This window comes from Notamacropus eugenii, chromosome 1 (assembly GCF_028372415.1).
Source record: "Notamacropus eugenii isolate mMacEug1 chromosome 1, mMacEug1.pri_v2, whole genome shotgun sequence".
Classification (NCBI taxonomy): Eukaryota; Metazoa; Chordata; class Mammalia; order Diprotodontia; family Macropodidae; genus Notamacropus; species Notamacropus eugenii.
In genome coordinates, this window is record NC_092872.1 from 737,638,506 (window position 1) to 737,664,818 (window position 26,313).

General features: G+C 46.2%; 1 protein-coding gene across 21 annotated transcripts in view; it reads left to right on the forward strand.

The window, feature by feature from the left end:
* DYSF (dysferlin) overlaps positions 1 to 26,313 on the forward strand; it is a 253,717-nt gene that overhangs the window by 148,351 nt on the left and 79,053 nt on the right. For all 21 annotated transcript variants that reach the window (XM_072651404.1, XM_072598690.1, XM_072655480.1 and 18 more), the window contains 6 exons: positions 12,818 to 12,911; positions 13,478 to 13,555; positions 23,252 to 23,433; positions 23,936 to 24,076; positions 24,461 to 24,490; positions 26,227 to 26,256. In XM_072651404.1, the coding sequence (XP_072507505.1) occupies positions 12,818 to 12,911; positions 13,478 to 13,555; positions 23,252 to 23,433; positions 23,936 to 24,076; positions 24,461 to 24,490; positions 26,227 to 26,256 (555 nt within the window). The remainder of the gene's footprint in view (positions 1 to 12,817; positions 12,912 to 13,477; positions 13,556 to 23,251; positions 23,434 to 23,935; positions 24,077 to 24,460; positions 24,491 to 26,226; positions 26,257 to 26,313) is intronic.

Sequence of the window (26,313 nt, forward strand, 5' to 3'; positions counted from 1 at the left end):
TTTAAGGTTTGTAAAACAACAACCTTGTGAGTAGACTTGTATAATTATTATCACTGTTTTACAGATGTGGAAACTGATTCTTGGGTTAAGTGACTTGTCTCTCTTCACACAGTAGCAAGGATCTGGGATTTCCCACTGATTACAGTAGGTCCAGTGCTCTCGCCCCTTGAAAAATGAAAATTGATATGGGTTTGGCAGGGAGCATAGTAACACAGAACTTCAGAGCTGGGAGGGACCTTAGAATGTGGGATGTCAGACTGGAGAAGGACTTGAGAAATCTAGAATTCTGGAGGCAGAAGTGTTAGAACATGGGTTCTGAGTGCTGAAAGTCACCTTAGAGGGGACAGATAAGGAAACAGGCTCAGAACTGATGTGATTTGTCAAAGGTCACACTGGTAATGAGCAGTAGAGATGGAATTTGAGATTTTTTTAAAATTCAAAATGTTTTTAAATGTTAGAGCTCCCAATCTTGCCCAGGTTGGAAGTTCTAGGGCTCATTGGGTCCCAATCCCTTTGCCACAGGAGCCTTCAATTAGCAAGAAACCTCCCCTTTTGTGATGATTTAAGGAGAAAGTGCACATGCCCATGGAACCCAGTCACAAATGAGGACAGAGTGCAGAAGGGCACCCAAACGAACTAGACCTCCCAGAGGCTCAGAAAGGTGGAACCATTAGTAAAATGAGTTTTCTGAGATGGGGTTTTCACCCTGGCTTCTCCACTTGGTCTGTGACTTCAGGCAAGTTACCGGATCCCTTAAAGCTTCAGCTCTAGAGCAGGACAAGGGTATGTTTGATCTCCAGATGTCGGGGTAGAAAAGTGATCTGAAAAATCTGAAAGAAGATGCCAAGGAGGGTCAGGAACTGGACTTTGTGGCTTCGTAAGAAGCATTTTGAACTAAGAATCAATGAACCTGGGTTCAAGTCTTTGCTCTGCTACTATTTCTTGTGACCTTGGGTAGTCACGTTCCAGCTCTGTGCCTTAGTTTCCTCTACTGTAATATGAGTTAGTTTGATGAGATGCCCTCCCAGCTCTGACATTTCCTGTTCTAGGCCTCTCCCAGCTCTGACATTCCATGTTCCAAGAGCCATCCCAGCTCTGACAGTCCCTGTTCTAATGACCCTCTCAGCTCTGACTTTTATGAAGTGGTGAATTGTCCAGATTTATCATCCAGAATTATTATGGCTACTCCACTCCCCAACCCCCCCATCTCTTGATGGGACATTAAGAACTAATACTGGCCCTAGTCATGGCTCAGAGACTCTGGATGAAACTCGAAGACTAAAGGAAGTCCCATTTTAGTCATTAGACTAGATTGTTGTAGAACTAGACTTAGGCATAAAAGTTTCAAACAGGGAGAACTTCCAGTACAATTTTCAACAAAGTTAAAATTGAAATTTTTTTGGGTAAGCATCAATTAACCCCACATCCTGCTCCTCACTCCCACCCACAATTCTTTAAATTTCCTAGATAATTAAGTTTGATTAGTAAATTGTTTGGCTAACGTCCAAACTCTGGCTAATGTATAGAAAGACTGGCTAATAGATCAGAATTTGAAACACGTACACACACACACACACACACACACACACACACACACCAGCTCACAATTATTTTTGCATCAGCCCCAAGAAAGGCCAGCAACCTTCAGCCCTATCATTAAACAAATGTTCTCCAACAAGCTCATACTTACAGATATTCATCACTCAGTCCATTAGTCAATAAACATTCATTCAGCCTCGAATGTGTGCCAGGCCTGTGCTAAGTGCTGAGGATCCAAAGAAAGGTCATGGTTCCTGTCCTGAATTTGCTCACAATCAGCTGGATTAATAAAAACCACTTGAAAGTTCCCGAAGCATGTTGCATATATTATCTCATTTTATCCGTACCAAAACCCTGTAAAAGTGGGTGCTATAATTATTTCCATTTTACAGATGAGGAAACTGAGGCTTGAAAGAGGGTTAGTAACTTGCTTGGGTCAAGAGACAGATATCAGATCATGGTTGTAGAGCTGGAGGGAATCTCAAAAGCCTTCTGGTCTAAGTCTCTCATTTTACAGATGGGGAAACTGAGGCACAATGATGTTTCTTGCCTTTGGATCATAGATTTAGACTTGGAAGGGGCTTAGGAGGGCTATCTTGTCTCACCTTCTCATTTTATAGATGAGGAAACTGTGGCTCAGAGAGGTTAGGTGATGTTGGTGTCGATCTGGGAGGGACCTAAGAGGCAGTATGGTTCAGCCTTCTTAATTTACAGTCGAGTCCCAGAGATAGTCAGTGATTTACTCAAAGTCAAAGGGGATCAGGTAACACATGGTCTGTGTAAATTCACATGACTAGGGAGCTGGATGGCTTTGGGGAAACAGGCCAGTTTTTCTGGGACATGAAGTGGGGCAAGGTGGTATGTGGTGTGGAATAAATCTGGAAATTAGGTGAGAGTTAGACTGCGGAGGTCCTCCAGTGCTCGACCGAGCAGTTTTTACTGTTGTTGTTGTTCAGTTGTTTCCGTCATGTTGGACTCCCTGTGACTCCATTCTGGGGTTTTCTTGGCAAAGATACAGAACTGCTTTGCCCTTTCCTTCTCCCGCTCATTTTACAGATGAGGAAACTGAGGCAAACAGGGTTAAGTGACTTGCCCAGGGTCACACAGCTAGTCAGTATCAGAGGCTGGATTTGAACTCAGATCTGCTTGACTCTAGGCCCAACACTGAGGATAGCTTGAGGAGGTAGGAAGTGTAGAGACTGGAAGTCCAGAGAAGAGTTAAGAAGCAGTCTATTGGAAACATTCAGGTGAGAGCTGATGAGGGTCTGAACTCAGGTGGGGGTCGCAGGAGAGGAAAGAAGTGGGTTCTCAGTTTGTTCTGGATGATCACTAACTCCGTGGTCCGTTAGGGGGTGAGGCCTGGGATCCACTCACAGGGGTGTGTGTGTAGTCTTGTAGGTGTTGGAGGTCAGGGGAGAGTGATCTGACCTCTTTCCTTTTTCTGGAGTTGTGTTCAGCACTGCTATATCTCATCCCTGTCTTGTTCCTTAATGACTGTCAACCCTTCCTAGCCAGTCCTACTGTCACTAGGGTTCCTGGGTCCCTCAGGGAGACCTCAGTCTGATGGGGGAGGCCGAACAGTGGCCTTGGCATCTAGTCCCTGAGCCAGCTCCTGGTACAGACAGATCTGGCCTCGTGGTGCCCTGGGCCCTTTGTGTCTGGTTTCCCCCTTCCCCAGCACGTAGTCCCCTCTCTCCGTGCTGGAGCTTTGGGGCCTGGCTCTTCCTGTCCCCCTGTGAAGACAGCTCCTTGGAAGGCAGACCTTGTCTGGTAATTAGCACATGCAGCCTCAGCCCTCTCCCTCCTCCCATCCCCACCCTACTGGCTCCCTTCACAGAGCAGGGGGCCTTGGCTCCCCGCCTTGGGCCAACGGTAATCGTCTGCAGTCTCCATCCCGAGCATTATTTTATTTGAGTATTATTCTTTTTCCAGCTAATATCCTGGCGTTCCCAGGTTTCATAATCTTCCTGGCATTCCCGGGGAACCTGGGAGTGGAGCACAAAGCCGCTATTATAGCAAATTGCCTCTCGTCTCCTCCTCCCCACACACCCCTCCTCTACCTCCCCCTCTCACCCAGTTGCCCCTCTGCTTGACATTCAGGGCTCCCTGGGAAAGTCAAAGCAAGTGACTGCATTGGATGAGCTCACGGAATTAGACTGTCTCCCTTGGCCCAGACCAGCTCCCATGCCCTTAGATTTTTCCAGCGTCCATTCTCCTCTCTTGGCCCATTTGTCTTGGGAGGGACGGCTCAGAATAGCTTCTCTAGGCACTTGGGGCTTGGGCAAGGAGAGGAGAGGAGCTTGTGTTCCCAGGAGCCAGAGCCCTCGGCAACACCTCTGCCCTTCTGCTGGGCCTTCTGCCCACCTAGGAATACAGTTCTGCTGGGTGGAACAGAGAGTCGATTGAGCCAAGACGGAGACCCAGTGGCTAAATTCACTGATTGAGGAAACCTGGCTCTTTCCTCTCCACCCTCAGTCATTCCCCAAGAAACCCTAGAGTAGAAGTCAGAGGGATCCTAGACCAAAAGCTGAAGGGGACCTCTGAGGCCAAACCCCTCATTCTACAAGAGAAGTGATTTTGCCCAGGGTCACCTGGTTTGTAAGTGGCCCTTGCTCTGCCTCAGGGAGATGGACCACAGGGCAACTGTGGCCTTTGACTTTGGGAAGGCTTTGGTCTGTTGGTAGGGACAAGTCTTGGCCTCTGGAGTCCCTAGTATGGTAGGTAATCTAGTCATGGTAGGAAAAGCAGTTGTCTTTGGTCCACTGGGGGAGCCAGCCTCTGTCTACTTTGTGTTCTTGTCTCTCACCTCTTCTCCTATCTCTCTGCCAAGGTAGCAGCCTCCCAGCATCCAGTTTGCGGCCACCAACTGCCACTGAATTGAGGCTACTTGCTCTGAATTGAGGCAGGAAAATGGATGGATGTGGCCCTGGGTATCGCAGATGCCCCAAACTAGCCTTGTGAGACTTTTGCTTGCTTCTCTTAAAAGGACGTTCATGGTCCCTTCTGGGGTAGGACCCAAGCAAAGTTATGCTTGACTCTTTGGGGGCTCCAAGGAGGCTCTGAGGACTGGGGCCCAGTGGAAAGGCAGAACCTAGTCCTCAGCTCTGGTTCACTCGATCTCTTTTGCTGGGAGTTTGCATTAGACCTGCCCAAGAGGCACAGGCTTCTGGCCGAGCTGCATGAGAACTAGTTTAAAGGAGAGAAAAGGAATCAGAGAGGAGCCTGCTGTGGGGCCAGTATTGGAATTTCAGGCCTTAAGCACCCACCTCCCCCCATTCAATCTGAGTTACATTGGAGTAAGGGGATAGATCCTCAAAGCACTTGCTGACATCCCCAAGGAAGTCCTGAGCTTGGAGCCAGAGCCTGGAGACTCAGGGATGTCCTAACCTTGAGTAAGGGATATGTGTGTGTGTGTGTATGTGTGTGTGTATGCACATGTGCCCTATCTGCCCAGAGAGGTTTATGGGAAATATGTGTGTACATTTGGGGGGTATATATGTGTGTGCTTGAATTGTGTGTACACACTTGTGTACATGTAGCTATTTGTGAGAATTGTGTCCATTTACATATGTGAATTTTATTTTGTTCCTTTTTGGGGGGGTATATCCTCCTGATCTCTTGGCCTTAGTTTCCTTGTCTGTAAAAGGGAGGGCACTGGGCTAGGTGGCCTCTGAGGTCTCTTCCAGCTCCTCTGATCCTCCAGTCCTCCCTCTCTGTCACCTTAGCAGCTCATCTGAGGCTCCATGTCCTCACTTTAATAAAAAAAACTTTTCTCCTTTTTAAACATTCACTTCAAAAAATTTTGATTTCTAAACTCTTCTCTTCTCTCTAGTTCCTTCCCCACCCACTGAGAAGGAAAGCAGTATGATATACATTAAACATGTGAAGTCACGCAAAGCATATTTTCATATTAGCTATGTTGCAAAAAAAAAAAGTGGGGAAAAAAAAAACCCAACCTGTTTCATTCTGCACTCATAGTTCATCACTTCTTCCTCTGGAAATGGAAAGCATTTTTCATTATGAGTCCAACCAAACTATCTTGGATCATTATGTTGCTGATCAGCGTGCAACATTGTTGCAATATTGTTGTTACCATGTTACCATGAGCAATGGTTCTGCTAATTTCACTTTGCATCAATTCATGTAAGTCCAGGTTTTTCTGAAACCATCATGCTTGTCATTCTTTATAGCACAATAGTGTTCCGTCAAAATCATACACTGCAACTTGTTTAGCCATTTTTCTGTCATTTTAGCGAATCTGATAGATGGGAGGTGGTATCTCAGAATTGTTTTAATTTACCTTTATCTAATAAATAGTAATTCAGAGCATTTTTTCATGTGACTATTGATAGCTTTGATTTCTTTTTCTGAAAACTCCCTATTTGTAAACATTGCCTGTTCTCACTTTTTCCTGGTTGACTCTCTGCTCTTGGCTCCCTCCTACCAAGACCTCAGTTCTACCCAGTAGCCTGTGTTCACAGGTGGGCAGGAAGCCCGGCAAAAGAGCAGGGTTGTTGGAGAGGGCTCTGGCTTATGCTGCCCAACAAGTGCTGCTGGGAACTCAGACCTCACCCGGGTTCAGAGAAGGGCCCCCTCCCAAATCATGTTGAAAACTGAGATCCCCTCTTCTTCCTTTCTTCTTGTTCACTGCTCACTAGGCTGCTTTTGAAGTCTATCCCAGAACTAGGATCTTCCCTTGGATATCACCACTGCCCAGCCTTTCCTAGACCATGGGAACCTTTCCCATGCTTCTGGAAACTCTGACTACACATGGCTCTCCTTTTGTTGGCTTTTCTTTTTCCTCTTGTGCCATCGGATAGTCTTAGTGGAAAGACTAGGAGGGGAGAGACAGTGGGATCCATCAGACCATAGCCTTCCTGAAGGCAGAGGCTGGGTTTTCCCACCAGATCAGAGGGTCCCTAATCGCATGGGTTGTGTCTCTCCCATATGAGGGTAGACTTCCAGGGGACAAGGATTGTTTCTTTCCTATCAGATAAGGTGGAGGCCATGCCTCCATCCACCCTATGTCTATCCCCTGCCCAAGGGTCTAGTCTGTGTTTTTTAACAGTAACATAGAATGAGGAGGTAGAGAGTTGGCATCTGGGGCAGGGGGGAGGCACACATGGATACATCATCATCATCATCATCATCATCATCATCATAGCTAACACTTATATAGTGCTTACTGTATGTCAGGTCTTGTGCTAAAGGCTTTATAATTGTTATTTAATCTTATTTAATCCACATAACAACCCTGGGACATAGGTGCTATTATTATCCCTGAGAAAACTGAGGCAGAGGTTAAGTGACTTGCCCAGGGTCATACAACTAGTAAGTGTTTGAGGCTGAATTTGAACTCAGGTCTTCCTGACTCCAAGTTCAATGTACTACCCAATTGCCCCTACATCCACTTACCTAAATATATATATGTATATCTATATGTCTATGTATATACATGTATAGATACACACGTATATATGTACCCATATACATATACATACATACATACATACATATTCATAGGTACACAACAGACAATTTAAACATATCCACAAAGGCACACACACTGACCTGCAGGACTGTGGCACCCTGCTTCTCTCAGTGACCCCTGTCCTCTGCCCCTCTTTTCTCCCCTTCTGTTTTTGATCCCCTTGGGCTGTGACTCCACATTCCTTTCCCCCTGCCCTACCACTGACCCTGCCATCCCTCTCTACCACAGGCTTAGCAGGGAGCAGGCAGGAAAGCTTGTGGTTGTGGCCAGGGTTGGGTTGGAGTGAGGGATGGTATCCAGAGACCTCAGCCCAGAACTGAACAAACTCTGGGCCACTGAGGCAGCTCCTGTTGGGCCTGCCCTTACAGAATGGAGGTTTTGGCTTTTTTCCTTTTTCTCTAAAAATGAAAGCCGGGGGTGACTGAAAGGAAGTCTTCCTTGGTGAAGGTAATCCCCCAGAGGAGGCCTCAGGGGCCACTGCCTCAGGACAGGGGGGAGCTCTTCCACATTCCCTCTGTGTCCACAAAGACTGGGATGTCACCTTGTCCACCCCCTGCTCTGACAGGACTCCCTTATACAACATCTTTGATGGGGGCTCACCCACAGTTAGAAAGGAAAGACTCTAGAGAGTCCATTTGGGACTATTGGGAGGTGACCGAGCCTAAGCATGCTGCAAAGTGCCACTCTGTACTGAGCATGGTGTTGCAGTGGCCAAGAGGAGAAAAAGTCCGGATAGTCAGTGGAGGTGGGGATCTCTTTGAATCCCCAACTTCTCTCTGAGACAAGCTGAAGGCCCACCTCCACACCTGCACATGGACTGAACCATAGGCCTGGGGACGTAAGCTGAGAGTCCTGAGTCCAGTCCAGTGGGGGAGGCCAAATGATGCCCCCAGCTGTTATCTCTCTCTTCCTCCCCAAATGTCCTCATATTTCTGTATCCCCTCAGTGGAATGTAAGCTTTTTTGTGGGCAGGAACTTCCTTTTTGTCTCTGCATCCTCAGCACTTGGCACAGTTTTGTCCATGATACATAATACCCATTTCTTGAATTATACAGGACAGGTCTCTCACAATGGTCTCAGCTGAAAACCTTTGATGAGGAAGGAGGTAAGGTGAGGGAGGAGGCGGAATGGGGGGGGAGGGACACTCCCAGGGACTGCTTTGGTTTATAGAACTGGGAGCATTTTTGCAACAAGTACTGGGGTCTTTCCATGATCATTTACAGCACTTAGCACAGAGTAGGAGCTTAATAAATTCTTGTTGATTGATTGATGGATGGATACTACATGCTGCCCACCTGACCCTGCCGGGTTCTTCTTGACTAAGAATCTAGACCCCTCTCTTTGTGTCTATTTCTGGTTCCTTTGGGTCATAAAGCTGGGCTGCAATGTTACCTTTCACCTGCAGGTGTCACTGGGAAGAGACTATCCCCCAGGAAAGATGAAGCCTGACTAGACTCCAGGACATTTTTCCTTGTCATTCATTCATTCATTCATCCATCCATCCATCCATCTATTCATTCCCTGTGCCAGGCACTGTGTCAGGTGTCGGGGATACAAAAGCAGAGTGATCTTTACCCTTAAGAGGTTTACCAAAACCCTATAAGCCACTCTCACCAACATCCTGGGGCAGTGCCCTCCACATCCACAAGTGTCTGCTCACTTGGGTGAGCCCTGAGAAAGCAAGAGAACCAAAACCCTGCTAGGGATATCCATGACCAAGCAAAACAAGCCCCCAGGTTGGCCACATCCAAACACCACCTCTCCATCTGCACTCTGATATAGACCCGTGGTTTCATGGTGAGTCTGGTGGAAAAACTCCCTCCCCTAATACAGGTCAATACCTTCTTTACCACTTAGAGTTACCTAAAACATTGAAAGGTTTTAGTGACCTGTCCAAGGTCCCACAGGATGTATTTATCACAGGTGGGACTTGAAGGTAGGTCTCCCTGCTTCTGAGACTGGCTATCTAATCCACGATGCCTCTGTGTATGCATACTCACATATGTATGCATTTATATAAACATATGTGTATGTATTTATTCCTACATATGTGTGCATGAATGTGTATTCACAACCACATGCACAGCTCCTGTTTCCCTTGGCCCAGAATGACTTTCTGAAGCACATGGTGCTTGAACAAAGAGACCGGGGCATAGGGTAGGGGGTGGATGGGGGGAGCTATGTTCCTAGGAGCAGGGCAGTCACAGCCCTCTGACACTGAGAGAAAAGTCATTTCTCCTTATCTGCCACGTAGTGCAAATATGCTTCAGCCTGGAAACAAGTTAAGTTGGAGGTTTAGACTTTGTAAAGTGATATTCTGTACCGTAAACAGGCCTGTATTGGTGGTGACCATTGTCCCCTCATTCTTCCTCCCCAAGCCCTAGATTATCTGTAGTCAATTTTTCTATCGCATGGCTACTTTAAGGTTTAAACTTCTCGTCACCATCACACATAATGCCTCTTTTGACACTACAATGTCCCTGTTAAATACTCAGTCCTCTATCCCAGCAAGAATTGGAAGGGAAAGAGAGTTGAGGCTCCTATCCCCAAACCCAGGGTCATCTTGCAAGACATATTTGTTAAAATGAAATACTTACACCCTTCTCTGGCTCGCAGGGGAATATGTGAACCCAATGGACACCCTAGAAGGAGAGAGGTTTCCTAAGGCTGAGTGGTGATGCCAGCTGGTCCTCCTTAGCTTAGGATGGAACAGGAGGAAGGAGCTGAGTAGCTGCTGGTGGTGGGGAAATAGGAAGATTCTCCCAGGCCCTCCTAAATCGGTCTTCAGGATTTAGCTTCATTTGTGGTTTGAAACAGAGCCATTCTATTCTGCTCCTCTGAATTTATTTATTCAGCATCTATGAGGCTCGGGATGCTAAGCCTAGCATGGACCATCCAGAGACAAAGTGGAAAACAGTTCCTGCCTAAAGGAGGGTCTGTTAATCTGACATAGATAAGTAAACAAGATAGGACAGGGCAATAACCACTGGGGGCGTGGAGAATAGGGAAAGGACACAGTTGGGTAGGCGGTACCTTGGATGTCCAGTACACGGCTCTTTCCAAATGTGAGTTATTGTGGATCTTTGCATCCCCACAGCCTGGAGTCCCCTTCATGGAAAATGGGGAATTTGGGGCTTGGGGGGCAGAGTCCAAACTTTCCTTCCTTGCCCTCCCCTTCAGACATCCACTTGGGTCTGGCTGACCAGCTGCATCCTCACTCTCTCTCTCTACGCCCTGTTGCTTCTCAGTGATGAACAAGTCACACTCCAGCTTCCCAAGATGCTATCTTTGGACAGCTACTAGTCTAGCTTCCCTTTCCCTCTCTTGTCTCCAGTCTCTCCTTCACTCCTGTGCCTCCTTTCTTCTCTTGAGTCTGTCCATCTACCTGAGCCTGGGACAGGATATGGGGACCCCCTTGATTGGATGCCCTATCTTTTCCAGGCATCAGGGAACCCTGGCAGCCTTGACCGGATCCCTCCCCCCTCCTTCCCATTCTCTGCCTAGACAGAGGCAGCCCACACACCAGGACCACAGCGGGGAGTGGAGGGGAGGCTGGGTTGGGCCCGGCCAGGGAGTGCTGGCTTGGGTTGACCTGGCGTGCTCCGAAGGCAATTAGCCTGACAGATTTAGTGCTCCCGTTGGGATGCTGGTGGGGCCAGGCGGCCTCCAATGCAGCCTTGTGCTGGCCTAGGGTGGGAATGGTTCTCCCCTTCCAAGAAATGGGGAGCAATTCTGTCAGACTCTTTTCACTGAGTGGAGCCATGCACAATCTTTAGGATGGGATGTATGCCATGAGGGTTCACTTCTGAGAATCCTTTTCTCAGGAAGGAGGAAGAGCTCTGGGCTGAGGCCCTGGACTTTGGTCCCAAGGCGCAGATCTCTGACTCTGTCTTAGGATTAGGAGGGTATTGGACATCATCTCTGAGACATCTTCCACAACAATCTTCTCTGACTTTCCAACTCCTGATCTGGGGCCTGACTAGGTCAGAGTGAGTTAACTGTGGGCACAGGAAAAGGTGACTTTGGACCAGGGCTCAGTATAGTCTTTCCCATCAGACCAGAAGCTCCTTAAAGGAAGAGCCCGATCTCCCACATTAAACCAGGACATTCCTGAGGGCAGATTCTTTGTCTGCCCCATCAGAACTCCCTGAGGGCATTAGCTGGATCTTCCCACTAGACCAAGAGCTCCCTCTTCCCAGTTGAAGTTGATTAGTTGTATCAGTATAATAAGTCTTTATTGAGCACCTGCTGTTTGCTTGGTGATGTGGAAGAGAGGAAAGGAGAATTGATTTTTCATCTCCTATCCTTGGGAAATCTCACATTTGGGGCAGTGAGATTCCATAAAGCAACAGGGACCATCGCCAGGCTATGGTTCAGGTGAGAGTTATCGGGTGTCAGAGGAGAGAGAGAGAATCCTTTGGATTGGACTGGCAAGAGAAGACTTCTTGGAAGTGGGACTTAGGTTGGGCCTGGAAAGATGATTAAGGTTTTGGGGAGGAAGAAAGAAAGGTCAATCTAAAAGCAGAAGCCTGAAGGATGAGAATGAATGTGGTCACAGGGTACTGAGGGGACTTACTTGCCTGAGGTGAGGAGTTTTGTGAGAGGGTGGAGGAGATGAGGATGGTGGTGGATTTTGTGTGTATGTGTGTGTGTGTGTGTGTGTGTGTGTGTGTGTGTGTGTGTTGATGCAAAGCTGAAAACTGGATTTTTTTCTTACTGTATACAACAGGTTGCTATTGAAGGCTTTTGAGCAGGGGAGCAGCACAGCAAAAGAGGTCGTAGTCAGGGATCCTGACTACGGGAGTGATCTAGAAAGAGTGGGAAGGCAACGGACTTGGAGTCAGGAGACTGGAACATAGACTTCAGGAGTTGGGAAGGACGTCAGCAGCTTCTCTTCTAGCCCATACACCCAAGGATCCCTCACTCTCCCCTACCTGATGAGCCTTCCTCCCACTTCTGCTGGATGACCTCCAAGGAGTAGAAGCTCATCCCTTCTGGAGGCAGCCCCTTCCCCTATCAGACAGCTTTCATATTAGGAAAGCTTTCCTGACATTGGCCTACAATGGACAATTACTCCTGCTTCTGCCTTGGGGGACCAGAGAGAACAAGTCTGACCCCTCCTCCAAGTGACAATCCATTCAAATATTCCTAAATGTGGGCTATTGTCTCCTTCCCTCCCTCTGCCATTCTTCTCTTTTCCGAGCTAAGCAGCCCTAGTTTCCCCAATGGATCCTCATATGATGGTACTTAAGGGCCTTCACAATTCCAATTTCCCTTCTCTGAACATTTCAATGTGCACCTTAGACTGTGATGTCCAGTTCTGAACACAAAACTCCAGAGGAAGTCTGAGGAGGGCAGAGGACAGTGGGAAAGCCAGATCCTCATTCCCAAAAGCTATCTCTTAGTGATTTGGGCTCAAGTCTTGGCTTGGGCATTTCCTTGCAGTGTGTCCTTGGGTAAGTCATGTAACTTGCCTTGGCCTTGTTTTCCTCATCTATAAAATGCAGGGGTTGTACTGGATGAAGCTGTTTGAGCAGACTCTAGATGACCACTTTTCAGGGATGTTGCAGAGGGAGATTCTTGTTCAGGTGTGGGTTGGACAAGATGGAATCTGAGAACCTTTCCAGCTGAGATTTGGGGATTCTTCTGGGACTAAGGTTTCTTTTCAGAGTTGGATCTGATGTTTCTGGTTCCCAGGACCTTGCTCTGGGAGTTGGTCTGTTCCCTGGGGGGTGGGGGGGGAGGCTCAGCATGTCTCAGGTGCCCCATCTCTCCTCCTCCCCATAGGGTGGTGTGGTGGATGACAAGAGTGAAGATTCCAAGTCAGTGTCTACCTTGAGTTTTGGCGTCAACAGGCCCACGATTTCCTGCATCTTTGACTGTGAGTGATCTTGGGTCATGTGTATGATACAGGGGAAAGGAGGAGAGGGCCTATGGTAGGGGTCTCTGTCTTTGCGTCTCTGTATCTGGACGTGGCCTGGGTTTTTGTGTACCCATCGATGTATATGAATGAGAGTGTCCATGTGTCTGCTTGTATATGGATGATGATGAATATGTTATGTCTGTGGGTCTTTGTCTATTTGGATGAATATGTTCATGTATCTGAGTGTGAAGTGGATGACTATGTCTCTGCCCTTGTATTTGGGTGTCTTTGTGTACTTATGTGGATGCATGTGTATAGGAATCTTTGGGTTAGTGCATCTTTGGATATAATAACATTTAACCTTTTATAGGGTGATAAGGTTTGCAAGACACCTCAGAGACATTCTCTCCACCCTGGCCAGTCATGGCATCTCCTCCCTCTATCAAAAGAACCCTGAGATCCTAGAATATTAGAGACCTGGAAGGAGCCCTTGAGTCTAACCTTAGCTCCCCTCTCTGAACTTGAAGCCAGTAGCCATACCTATGTGTTCACCCTCGTTTTCCTCTCTTTCCTCTTCCATGAAGATGGGAACCGCTATCATCTCCGCTGTTACATGTACCAGGCACGAGACCTGCCCGCTATGGACAAGGACAGCTTTTCTGGTATGTACAGGGTCTGGGAGGCCTACCTTGAGGCTATGGGGACAGGGAATGTGGGTAGAGAAATTCTCCTGTGAGATGTCTTCTTGGAAGGCAAATGAGAAAGAGGTCTGATATGCTGAACTCTTCCCTTAAGACAACTCCTGGGAAATCTGCTTTTGTTGAAAGGAAAGGAGATGAGACACATGTTTCTTTATGTCCAGTCTGATTTCTTTTAGGTGCTGGCATACTCTTTGGAATTGCTTTTGGCCAGCAAATGAATATTTGTTTCCTCCTAGAGGTCATGCTCTTGCCCCCTCACTTCAAACTGAGTGGTCTCATCCTAGAAGTCTGTGGATGTATGGGATAAACAGGTGGATAAGAGTAGCCCCTATTTCTCAGGGTTGTGGTTAGGGTCAAGTAAAGGACTTTGCAAACCTGAAAACATACTGTGTACATGTTATATACATGTTTGGTTTTACATAGAGACAAGCATTGCACAGTTTTTCATTTACTAGTGAGGGAGTAGGTTATAGGGCACAGGGAATAGTAGGCACTTGATAAAGACTGATTAAAGAAGTGAATGAATGAATGAATAGGATACATCCTAGGCATTGAGTGTCTTGTACACAGCAGGCACTTAATACATGCTCATCGAATGAATGAATGAATGTGTAGGACACATACAAAAGTCATGGGCCAGTGATGTAATGACAAAGCCATACAGTTAAAATGGGTCCACTACAGTTTGTCTAGGAGCTATGTATTCTTCCATCCCTCCATCCCTCCATCCATTCATTCAATCATTTTATTCCTTCAGACTCCTAAGAGGAGTTGGTAAGTTTTGCATGGGGGCCATTGTCACTGGCAAGAGGAGAGACAGTAGGGACTTGTGTGGGGCTCTCTCTTGTCTTGAGCCAACTCAGAGAAGCCGCATCCTGGCAAGGGCTAGGGCTTTAGAAAAGATGGTGAAAAGAGGGAAGGGGCTGCTGGTCCAGCAGCACAGCCCTCAAAAAGACAGAGTGGGGGGCCCAGACAGCATTGGCCTGCAGAAAGTTCAGCCTCAGCTGGAGGAAGTTCCTGGGAGCTGTTAGCTCTCGCCTGCCTGCCCTCCCTCTCCTGCCCCTGTGCTGAGCCATATTTCATCAGCCCAGGAACTGTCAGGCTGTGACTGATGATCCCATTAGCCCTCCGCTCTCTTGGCCCTGAGCACGCTCTCCAGCACCCTGGGCACATTTGGAGATTTATGAGCCGTCACCAGGGGTGGTGCGGTGCATGTGTGTGTATGTGTGTGTGTGTGCATGTTCGTTCGAAGGAGGAGAGTAGCCAAGAGTCAGATGGAGTGAGTTGTGAGACATATGGAAAAGTTGGGACCCAGCTTAGTCTTCATGACTTTGGAGAATCTGCTTGCTCTGTAGGCCGAGTCCAGGCTAAGCCCTGACCAAGCAGACAAGGCAGCTTATTCCCTCATCCCCCCATGAGCTTCAGCCTGGTCATGGGGGAGGACCAGCAGGGTTTGCCTTGGGCAGGAATGGCAGACTCCTTGGGGAGCCAGGGAGAGGCAGTGGGAGCAAGACAGAGGAACCTGGTCTCCTGGGCTGGGCACATCATCTATCTCCTATATTCCTGTGTTGCTGCCCATTATGGGACTAGATTGTCCTCCTTGTGCTCTAGCATCCAGGCCTGAAAGAGGCTCCTTTGGAGGTCTGCTTGTCCTCTGCCCTGGTCAGACCACGAGGGGAGTATTGTGGTCAACTCTGGGCATCCCATTTCAGGAAGGATATTGGTAAGCTGGGGAGTGTGTTGAAGAGGGCAGCCAGGATGGGGAGGGGCCTCAAGCCCCTACCATACTACCATTGATGGAAGGAAGTCTGAATAAGGGATGATTCGTGGGGGGGGGGGGGTGTCATGAAGGCTGATACATGGAAGAGGGATTGGCCTTGTTCTGCCTGGTCCCAGAGGACACAAGTGGGAGGGGAGTGGAAGGTCAGGAGGGGAGTGGGGAATCGGAGGATATGTCACACTTTCCATTCTGTCCCCTTTGCCCTCCCCCCAAAATAAACACTCTGCGAATTCAGGCTTTGCCAGGCAAACTTCCTCGGGGCTCCCTGTCGGGTGTGAATGAAAGAATTGATTGAGTAGCCGCTGGAAAGGAAAGCTGGGGCCAAAAAACCTCTAGTGTTTATTTTCACTCCCAAACACTAAATCAGGGCTGTTTCTCTGCGCCACCCCCCCAACTCCTAGTGAACAGCTCCGAGCTGGGGTGGCTGGCCAGTGAGCAGGCCAAATGGGATTTTCTGTTGGAACCAAAGCTTCAGGTCAGAACTCTTTTCTATCTTAGTGGGGAGGGCACGTTATAGGAGTGAACTGGGTTGAGGTGGTGTCTTCACATGGCCCTTTTGGGGGGAGTACTCAGACCTTGAAGTGTGGGTGCTAAGGGACTTCATTTCAGACAAGTCAACAACATTAACCTATTCATCTGACTCAGGAAAAACTAATGTTCTGACCTTCCTAGGCCCCTCTTTGCTCTTTCTTGTAGCCCACTGTAAGCTGGAGAACATCTCCTTCAAAAGCAAGGCAAAGCACCAGCCTAAAGGGAACTTATCTCCCCTGCCCCCCAAGCATTGCTTCCTGCAGCTACTGAACAACACCTTAATCATTGGGTACTTAAGTGTCTTGGTTTAACAGAAGGGAATTTCACCACCCATTCCCTTTCAACCTTAATCAGAGAAATAGACATAGGTCTTTTCCAAAGGCTCATCCATGGGATGTAGTGGAAGGTCCTGGGTTCTTGTCCCAACTCTACCAATGCATCCCATGGCCTTGGACAAGGCCCCCCACCTATGATCTTTCCTCATCTCTCTTAGGGGAAGAATAATGTTGTGAAATCTCTTTCCGACCTTAATATCATTATACAACTGTAAGACTTTGACTGAGTCCCTTAATTTGCCTAGGCCTCAGTTTACTCTGGGGCAAAGTTAGGCGGATGGGCTAGATGGCATCTGAGATCTCTCCCAGCCCTAGATCTGGTATTTCTGTGGGAGGTTGGAAGAGTAGAGGCCCATCTGACAAAGCATTGAACCCTGGGCTTTATGAATCAAGATTTCAGAAAAAGTCCCACTTGGAAGTGTCCTTGGAGGGCATCTGGGCCATCAGTGTCCAACTCAAACAGAAACACGGTCCACTAAATCATTCATAAGAATCCCCATAGGGTACATATTGACTTAGAAAACCACATATATCTATGTATTTCTTCTTTTATTAATATATCAATACATTTAATGCACATGGGAGTAGCATTTTCATCTGGTTCTGACCACATTTGGAGTGCTGTGTGCAGCCTCTGACACTTCTGAGCCAGGCCAGTGTCTATCTGTACAGGAATAATATCTATAATATTTCCACCCACTGCTTGAAGACCTCTAGTGATGGGGGGCTCACTACCTCCCAAGGCAGCCCCGGCCACATTAGGAGAGTCCTCAATGTCAGAACGTCTCTCAGGACATAGCTCCTAGGCGGCTGGAGCTGAGGATGAGAGAGCCCAAGTCAAGGTTGTCCAGTTCTGTTAGTTTATTACCCCTGGAGAGCCTGAAGGTCAACAGCTGGTCTTCCAAGCACCTGACTCCACTCCCCCTAACTCAGAGGAATGCTTCTGAGGCACAGTGGACTGGCTGGTCTTGGAGGTTTGAGACCTGCTTCTATCCCATACTGGCCAGGTGACCCTGGGAAAGTGTGCAGTCTCTTCTTTCAGGCTTGAAGTTATGGGCGAGTTGTTGATCTGCACCAGAAGAGGGGCTTTCCAGGTGGATGAAATCGTAGCGCTTGCCCAGGGAAGTCCCAAATCCATGAATCAGTGGAGGCGTGGGCCAGGTGGCTCTGCATAGGCTGGTTCTGGGCAGCAGTGTGAGGAGTGATGCTGGCCACCGGCACCAGGTAGGACCCCCGAGATGGCCTGGTGACTTCTCTCTTTTCTGTCTCCTTATCCAGCCCTCCCTCCACACTCAGCCCTTCTCCTGCCTCTTTAGCAACTCCCTCTTTCCTGCTTTTCCAAAGAAATAAAAACGATAGCTTGCTTTTCTCTAGGACATTGGGGGTCATAGGAACATAGTTTTAGAGCCACTGAAGACGTTTGAGACCATCTCAGCCCACCCGCTTGGTTTCACATTTGAGGAAACTGATCCCCAGACACGCATCCTATGTCACTTATGTAAAAAGTAGCAGATTGCACTTTCCTTACAATACTGGCACCTCTCTCAGTGGTTGGCACACAGTAGGTGCTTAACATGTTTAGCGACTGACTGACAGGCTCAGAGACCTGCTGGTCACTGTTAGTATCTGAACCCAGGTCTCCGCCAGGTCCAAGGTTCCTTCCATTCCACCAAGCTCAGCTGCCTTCCTGAAGGAGGGAAGGCGGCTCTTTTCTGGATTTCTCCTCCCCACCCTCCTCCTTTTCCTCCCCTCCAAACAGTTTGGGGGGGAAGAGAAAGCCTAAGACGGTGGGGGGAAACCCCCGGCCAGCAGAGAACAATGCGGCAGTGTCTGCTCGCCACAATGCCTTTGTTGTGTTGTGCGGCGCGTGTCTGGGTGTGCGCGCGTGTTTCCCCCTCCCTGGGGTGCAGGCGTGCGTGCATGTGCGTGTGTTTCAGAGGAGGAGGGGGATTTTGTTTAAAAGGACTGCTTCCCAAGCGTTCAGCTCTCTGCCCCAGCCCACGGGGTGGGGGGCCAACAGCAGCCGGGGCCCCACCGCTACAATGCCCAATTGTGGTCTTTGTTGAAACGCTGGCGGTGCCGGGGGCCTCCCGCTTATAAAAATAAAGCATCGGGGAAGTGGTGGGGGCGGAACAAAAGGGGCTTTTTGGAGGGGCGGCCTTTCATATACTGAGGCTCTATTTATCCGAATGTGGGCTCCCTTCCCTTCCTGGAATCGGGGAGGGGTTCTCTGCGGAGCATTGAGCTGATGATATCACGGCCAGACGCGGCTTCATTAAGCGCACAGACGCCGCTGGGCCGGGCCAGGGGGAGCGAGGCGAGGGTCTGGGTCCAGCTCCTGCCGTAACAGAGGCTGGGGACTCCCACTATGTGTGAGTGGGTCTGCAGGGAAGGTGGTCCTAGCAAAGGCGAAGGGGAGAGTTGGTCCTGGTCTGGCCCTGGAGAAAGCTGATCCTGCCTTTCCCTTTTACATGATCCACTTACTGCCTTCTCCTGCTCCAGAACCCACTTCTCCTAGGACATCTTCAGATAAATAGATCATTAATATAGAGAGATGGATAATTAGATAAGATCATAGGTAGACATCTAGTTCATAGAGTGGAGAGAGTGGGTAACTTAGAGTCAAGAGGTTCAAGTTCTGTCTCAAACATTAACCTCTCTGCCTCAGTTTCCTCATTGACACAACAAGGATGATAATACCACCTCCCTCTCAGGTTGTTGTGAGGATCAAGGGACTTAATATTTGTTTTGTGGAGCCATTTAAAATTATTTTATTTTTTTTCAATTTCATATAAAAACAATTTGTGTTTAAAAAAAAAAAACTTGTTTCTTTCTCTTCCTCCTTCCCCCATCCCCTCATTGAGACAGCAAGCAATTTGATATAGGTTATACATGTGCAGTCATGCAAAACATATTTCCATATTAGTCATGTTGTGAAAGAAAACACAGAACAAAAAAAAAAAAACCTCCAAGAATAATAAAGTTTAAAAAAAAAGGATGCTTCAATCGGTATTCTGACTCCATCGGTTCTCTCCCTGGAGATGAATAGCATTTTTCATCAAAAGTCCTTCAGAATTGTCTTGGATCACTGTAATGATGAGAATACTTAAGTCATTCTCAGTAGATCATTGTACAACATTGTTGTCACTGTGTATAATGTTCTCCTGGTTCTGCTCACTTCACTTTGCATCAGTGCATGTAAGTCTTTCCAGGTTTTTCTGAAAGCATCCTGCTTGTCATTTCTTATAGCACAATAATATTCCATATACTCTACATATTCCACGTATACCTAAACTTGTTTAGCAACACCCCAATGGATGGATATCCCCTCAATTTCCAATTCTTTGCCACCATAAAAAGAGCTACTATGGATATTTTTGTATATATAGGTCCTTTTGCATTTTAAAAAATTTCTTTGGGATACAGATGGAGTAGTGGTATTACTGAGTCAAAGGGTATGTATGCCCTTTGGTCACAACTCCAAATTGATCTCCAGAATGATTGGATCAGTTCGGAATTCTACCAACAATTCTTTGGTGTCTCTTTTTCCTTGTCCTCTTCCATATTTGTCATTTTCCTTTTGTGTTATATTAACCGATCTGATAGATGTAAAATGATACCTGAGAATTGTTTTAATTTGCATGTCTCTAATCAATAGTGATTCAGAGCATTTTTTTAATGCGACTATAGATAGCTTTGATTTCTTCATCTGAAAACTGCCTGTTAATATCTTTTGACTGTTTATCAATTAGGGTCTGACTTATATTCTTATAAATTTGATTCAATTCTCTATATATTTGAGAAATGAGGCTTTTATCAGAGAAACGTGCTGTAAATTTTTTTCAGTTATAATTACTGTGTATTTCCCCCCATCTTATATTCCCCAGTTTATTCTTCTCTCTTTCCTTTTACCCTGTCCTTTCGCAAAAGTGTCTTGCTTCTAAGTACCACCTCCCCCAATCTGCCTTCCTTTCTATTACCCCCGCCCCCCCACACCTTCCCTTTCTACTTCCTGCAGGGTAAGATAGATTTCTCTACCTAACTGAGTGTGTATGTTATTCCTTCTTTGAATCAATTGTGATGAAAATAAAGTTCAAGTATTATCTGCCACTTCCATCTTCCTCTCAACTGTAAAAGACTTTTCTTGCCTCTTTTATGTGAGATAATCTACCACCTTTACCTCTCTCTTTCCTCTTCTCCGAATTCATCCCTCTTTCTCACCTCTTAATTTATTTTTTAAGACATCATCTCATCATAGTCAACTCACACTTGTGCCCTCTTTTTATATATACTCCTAATTGCCCTAATAATGAGAAAGTTCTTAGGAGTTACAGGTATCATTTTCCCATGTAGGAATACAAACCGTTTAACGTTTCTGAATTCTGTATGATTTCTTTTTCCTGTTTACCATTTTATATATTTTTTTTTGAGTCTTGTATTTGAAAGTCAGATTTTTCTATTCAGCTCTTGTCTTTTCATCAGGAATGCTTGAAAGTCTTCTATTTCATTAAATATCCATTCCCCTCCCCCTCGAAGTATTATACCCAGGTTTGCTGGGTAGGTGATTCCTCATTGTCCTTTACCCTCTGGAATATCATATTCCAAGCCTTGTGATCCATTAATGTAGAAACTGCTCAATCTTATGCTATCCTGACTGTGGTTTTACAATATTTGGATTTTTTCTTTCTGGCTGCTTACAAAGTTTTTCCCCTTGACTTGGGAACTCTGGAATTTGGCTATAATATTCCGGGGAGTTTTCATTTTGGGATCTCTTTCAAGATGAGATTGGTGGATTCTTTGAATGACTATTATACTCTGATGCTAGGATATTAGGGTAGCTTTTCTTGATAATTTCTTGAAAAATGATGTCTAGCCTCTTTGTTTTTAATCATGATTTTCAGGTAGTCTATTAATGTTTAAATTATCTCTCTGGATCTATTTTCCAGGTCAGTTGTTTTTTTCAGTGAGGTATTACATATTTTCTTCTACTTTTTTCATGATTTTGTTTTATTGTTTCTTGATGTCTCATGTAATCATTAACTTCCACTTGCCTAATTCTAATTTTTAAGGAATTATTTTCCTCAATTTTTGTACCTTCTTTTCCATTTTGCCAATTTTGCTTCTTAAGGCATTTTTCTCTTCATTGGATTTTTGTGCCTCTTTTATCATTTGACCTAGTCTGTTTTTTAAGATGCTATTTTCTTTAGCATTTATTCATACCTACTTTACCAAACTGTTGACTCTGTTTTCATGATTATCTTGCATCACTCTCATTTCTTTTACCAGTTTTCCTTTACCTTTCATATTTGGTTTTTAAAATCCTTTTTGAGCTCTTCTAGAAATTCTTTTTTTGTGGCCTGAAACCAATTAAGTTTTTCTTTGAGGCTTTGGATAAAGCTGTTTTGATACTTTTGTCTTCTTCTGAACTTGTGTTTTGATCTTCCCTGTCACCATAGTAACTTTCTATGATCAGGTTCTTTTTTACTGTTGTTTGCTCATTTTTCCAGCCCATTTCTTGACATTTAACTTTATGTTAAAGTTAGGCTCTGCTTCTGGGGTAGAGGGAGTACTCTGCCAAGCCTCAGGTTTTTTTGTGCTGCTGTTTTCAGAGCTAATTCTGGGAGAGTGTAAGTTTCCAGTTCTTCTAAGTGGTTTGATCTAAGGAAAGTGGTCACTACTCTCCTGGCCTGTGCTCTGGTCTGTGAGTGACCACAAGCACTCTTTTCCACCCTGGAACTGTGACCAGGGTGCCTGCTTCTGCTGGTGCTCCTCCGTATCCTGAGATTGTGACCCAGAGCCATGTATAAGCAATTTCTCTCCCAGTGCCAGCAAAGAGTCCTCTGTAATTTCCTTCTGACTAGTTGTCCAATCCACTTACTATCTGTGGCCTGAGAACTCTGGAAGTTTTCACCTCCAATTCAGTCACCCTCAAAGCCTGGCTTGCAGGGAGAGGTGTGAGCTGGATTGCACTTCACTCTCACCCCAGTGAGACGGACCTTTCCTGTTGACCTTCTCAGTTGTCTTGGGTTGAAAAATAGTTTCACTCCATCTTTCTGTAAGCTCCACCACTCCAGAATTCATTTTGAGGTTCTGTTTTAAAGTTATTAAGAGGGGAGAGCTCAGGTGAGTCCCTGCCTTTCCTTTGCCATCTTGGCTCCATTCCATGTTTTGTGAACCTTAAAACCCTCCATCAATGCTGGTAACTATTATTATAGATAGGTAAAACATATATTATTCACTCACTGTACCAGGTATTGTACTAAACACTGATATATAAATACAAGCAAAAAAGATAGTCTGTCCTCAAGGAGCTTACATTGGTGGGGGAGAGCTAACATAGAAAGGGGAACTGGAGAGTGTGTGTTCTATGAGGGGGGAATTTGATGGATTGCATCAGTATCTCCAGGAAGAACTATGGCCAGAAATTCTTGGACCTTGGATAAATTTAGTTGACTAGAATTTGATGGTGATGGGTACAGACAGCTTCATGTCCTAGATTGGTGCAGAATACTGGTGAGGTGGTGGCTTGTCCCCAGAGAAGCTAACCTTGCTCCTTACCTAGGAACCTTTGTCCCCTGGGAGGAGGAGGGGAAGGGGAGGCAGTAGGTAGTGGGGTGCATCAGGAGAGGAAGTAAGCTGTGCCTGAGGAAAAAGATGCCATGATAAAAGGGTCTTGGGGGCAGCTGCCTGGTGGATCACAGCCTGGTCACTCCATCCTAGTTCTGGCACTGTTTCTGGATCCTGTCTGTATCACATCAACTACTTTCAAGGACTAGATTCAGAGCTGAACTCCCTGATGGACCTCCCATTGAGCTCTTGGATTCTTTCATTTGCTCAGATGATTGGCAGGTCCTGAGCTCAGTGACCTGGCTCAGATGGACAACCCCACCCACTCCCCTGGGTTCTCTTTAATGAATCCTGGCTGTCTGGTTGACTCATTTCCATCATGAGTCTGATGTCTGCTTTCTCACAGTTTTGTCCTCTCTCTTCTTCCTCAACTGCTTGACACAGACCCCTATGCCATTGTCTCCTTCCTCCACCAAAGCCAGAAGACGGTGGTGGTGAAGAACACCCTGAATCCCACCTGGGACCAGACGCTCATCTTCTATGAGATTGAGATCTTTGGGGACCCCAAGACTGTCTCAGAGAACCCCCCCAGTATTGTGGTGGAGTTGTACGATCATGATACCTATGTGAGTCTACCTTCACCCCAGCCAAAGGTCTGGTCCAAAGCCCAGAGCGTCTTGAAGATGTCCTGGCGATTAGGAAGCAGGCAGTCTGGTGCAGTGGCTAGGACCTGACTGAGTCAGGAGGACTTGGTTTTGAATTCTGCCTCTGACTTGGGACAAATCTTTTAAACTTTCTCTCAGCCTTAGTTTCCTCATTTGTAAAATGGGGGTAACAATACATCTACGTCCCAGAGCTGTTGCGAAGATCAAATGAGATAATATTTGTTATTTTGTATATATCTTCTCACCAAACAAACCCCACTCCCACCTTAGAATTGAACTCTCCTTATAATAAAGTAAAATAGTTAAAAAGTGACTAGTCCAATGATAGCCCTTCATGATGCAGGTGACACTTTTCCCCCATAGGCAAAGATGGGTTGCTCTTCTAGCTCTCTAGGATCCTTGTTGGTTTTTTAGTGACTCAGAGCATGGTTTGTGAAGCTAGATTTCTCCATGTTTCTCCTAGGGTGCTGACGAGTACCTAGGACGCTGCATCTGCCAACCAACTCTGCATCAGGCACCAAGGCTGACGTGGTTCCCAATTTTGAGGGGAGGCCGGCCTGCTGGGGAGCTGCTTGCAGCCTTTGAACTCATCCAGAGGGAAAAGGTGAGGCATTGGCCATGGGAGGGCTGCAGAATGGGAGAAGAGATCCTGGGTTGCAGGTTCTGTATGCTGGGTTCTTCTACCTACTACCAAGTTGGCTGGGTCTGTCCCTGGGGCCCTGACATAACTAGAGGCTTAAGTCATGATTGCTTCCTCTCAGTGGGGAAAGGAGACCTATATTGTAGCTGGGTGGGCCTTATCAGGCTTCTGGGAGGAGGTGTTTTTGACTAGCATTTTGAAGAAGGTCAGATAAATAGCTCATCAGAGAGGATTTTTATGGGGAGGTTGGAGGAAGGAGTTCATTGAAGGGGAAATTGGGAGAAGCATCTCATAGCCCCAGTTTATGGAATGGATAGAAATGACACTTTTCCCTCCTTTTTTCCATAGCCGGCAATCCATCACATCCCTGGTTTTGAGGTAGGCACTGTTCTTCCATTTTTCAAAAAATCTTAGCAGAATGTTAACATTTTTGCTTACATGGAATTGAGAAAAAAAAATTTAAAAAGACAGAAAAAATGCCATAGTTAATATTGGCCAGGCCGGGCTGTCACTATCCAAGAGCCCAGGCTCACCTCTCTAGGACTGCTGCCTCAGGGACACAGTCCCTTTATGATCCTCCTGAGCATTGAGACCTCAGGAAAATTCAAAAGCTCTTTCCTGGCTCTGTCCTGAGTGGCAGGCTAAGGACAGAGGAGTCACAAAATCCAGTCATGTCCAGCTCAGCAAATGAGCCTCCATCAGACACCATTGGGGGATTTGACGTTTTTCAGCCAGACCCTGAGGGGTCTGTCTTCTCTCATCATTCTTGTTGTAATTATCAGTATCATTATCATTAATATTATATAACCCCGGAATAACTGCCCCAGTTTCAAGGCACGTGGTGTATCCACTGAAATGAGCCCCCATTAGAGTGGTTCTTTTACTAAGCCAGCTATAGAGAATACACTCATCAAAACGTAAATCAAACAGCATAGCAAGATAGATAATGAAAATGAAAAAGATTCCTCCATGAGCAGACTTGTACATTCTGCCACAGATTATTGCCCTATGAGTGGAGAAGATAGTCCCCCCCCCCCAAAGAAACATAAAAAGGCATACCTGCTGGGAATACATGTGGCCAGTGATCACATAAGAAGGCGTACCCATGTAGGGAATACGTGCAACCTTATTTTCTGGTTTACAAAGTGCTTTCCTCGCAATACGCCTTTGTAATGGGTAGTATGAATACTGTCATCAGCATTTTACAGACAAGAAAATTGAAGTCTCAGGACATTGATTGCCATACCTAAGGTCACTTAGGGAATAGCTGGTGAGGGGCAGAACTGGGAATATGCGCCTTAGTCTTCTAATTCTAATTCCAATTTTTAAAAATACTTCCCTCCATATCCTTTGTAGAGTTTCTGTCCAGCTAACTCTCTTTTCTATTAACACTTACACATTCATATACAAAGGGCTTTGTTTACATAGAACACTCAGAGGGTGATGGCTACAGCCCATCCAGGGGAGGCGTAGAAAAGATTGTGATACTGGTCACCCTCTTCCCTTAGCCTTGGCAACCTCTGCCAAGGTCTCCTTCTTCTGATAGTCAAAAATTTCTTTCTTTTATCTAGCCTAAGGAGTCATATTTTGGCAACTAGTTTCTGACATACAGGTCATCTAGATTTTGGGTTTGTTGAGGGGATAGAGTTCCCATTAGGTAATCAACCAATGAATATATATATATATGAAGTGCTTAGTATGCTAGACAAAATGAAATGGTTCCTGGCCTCAGACATCTTATATTTTTTCGGGGAGACATCAGATACAAGTGTAAGTGGCATGGTTCCATTTGGCAAGTTGAACATGAAGCCTGGAAGACTTGAGTTACAATCCTCCCTTTCCTGTTTACTGTCTGGGTAACCCCAGGCAAGTCACTTGGTTTCTTTCTCTGAACCTATTTTCTCATTGGTCTGTAGTTTCTCTAGTCCTTATCTCAATGGATTGTTCTAAGATTCGGATGAGATCATTTTTGTGAATCTTGTTATAAACAATGTAAAAGGGTCCAGGAATGTTAATGATTATTAATGAGGGGTTTATTTTTTCTTGATTCCTTTTTTCTTTCCCCCCTGAAAATCAAATGACTTTAATGGAATGAACCAACCCATGTGATGCAGGTGAATGAGATCTCTGGTGTCGTGGATGAGGTGAGTTGGACCGCTCTGGGTAAGGTGCCTGTCTCCTTGGGAGCTAGAGATAGAAGG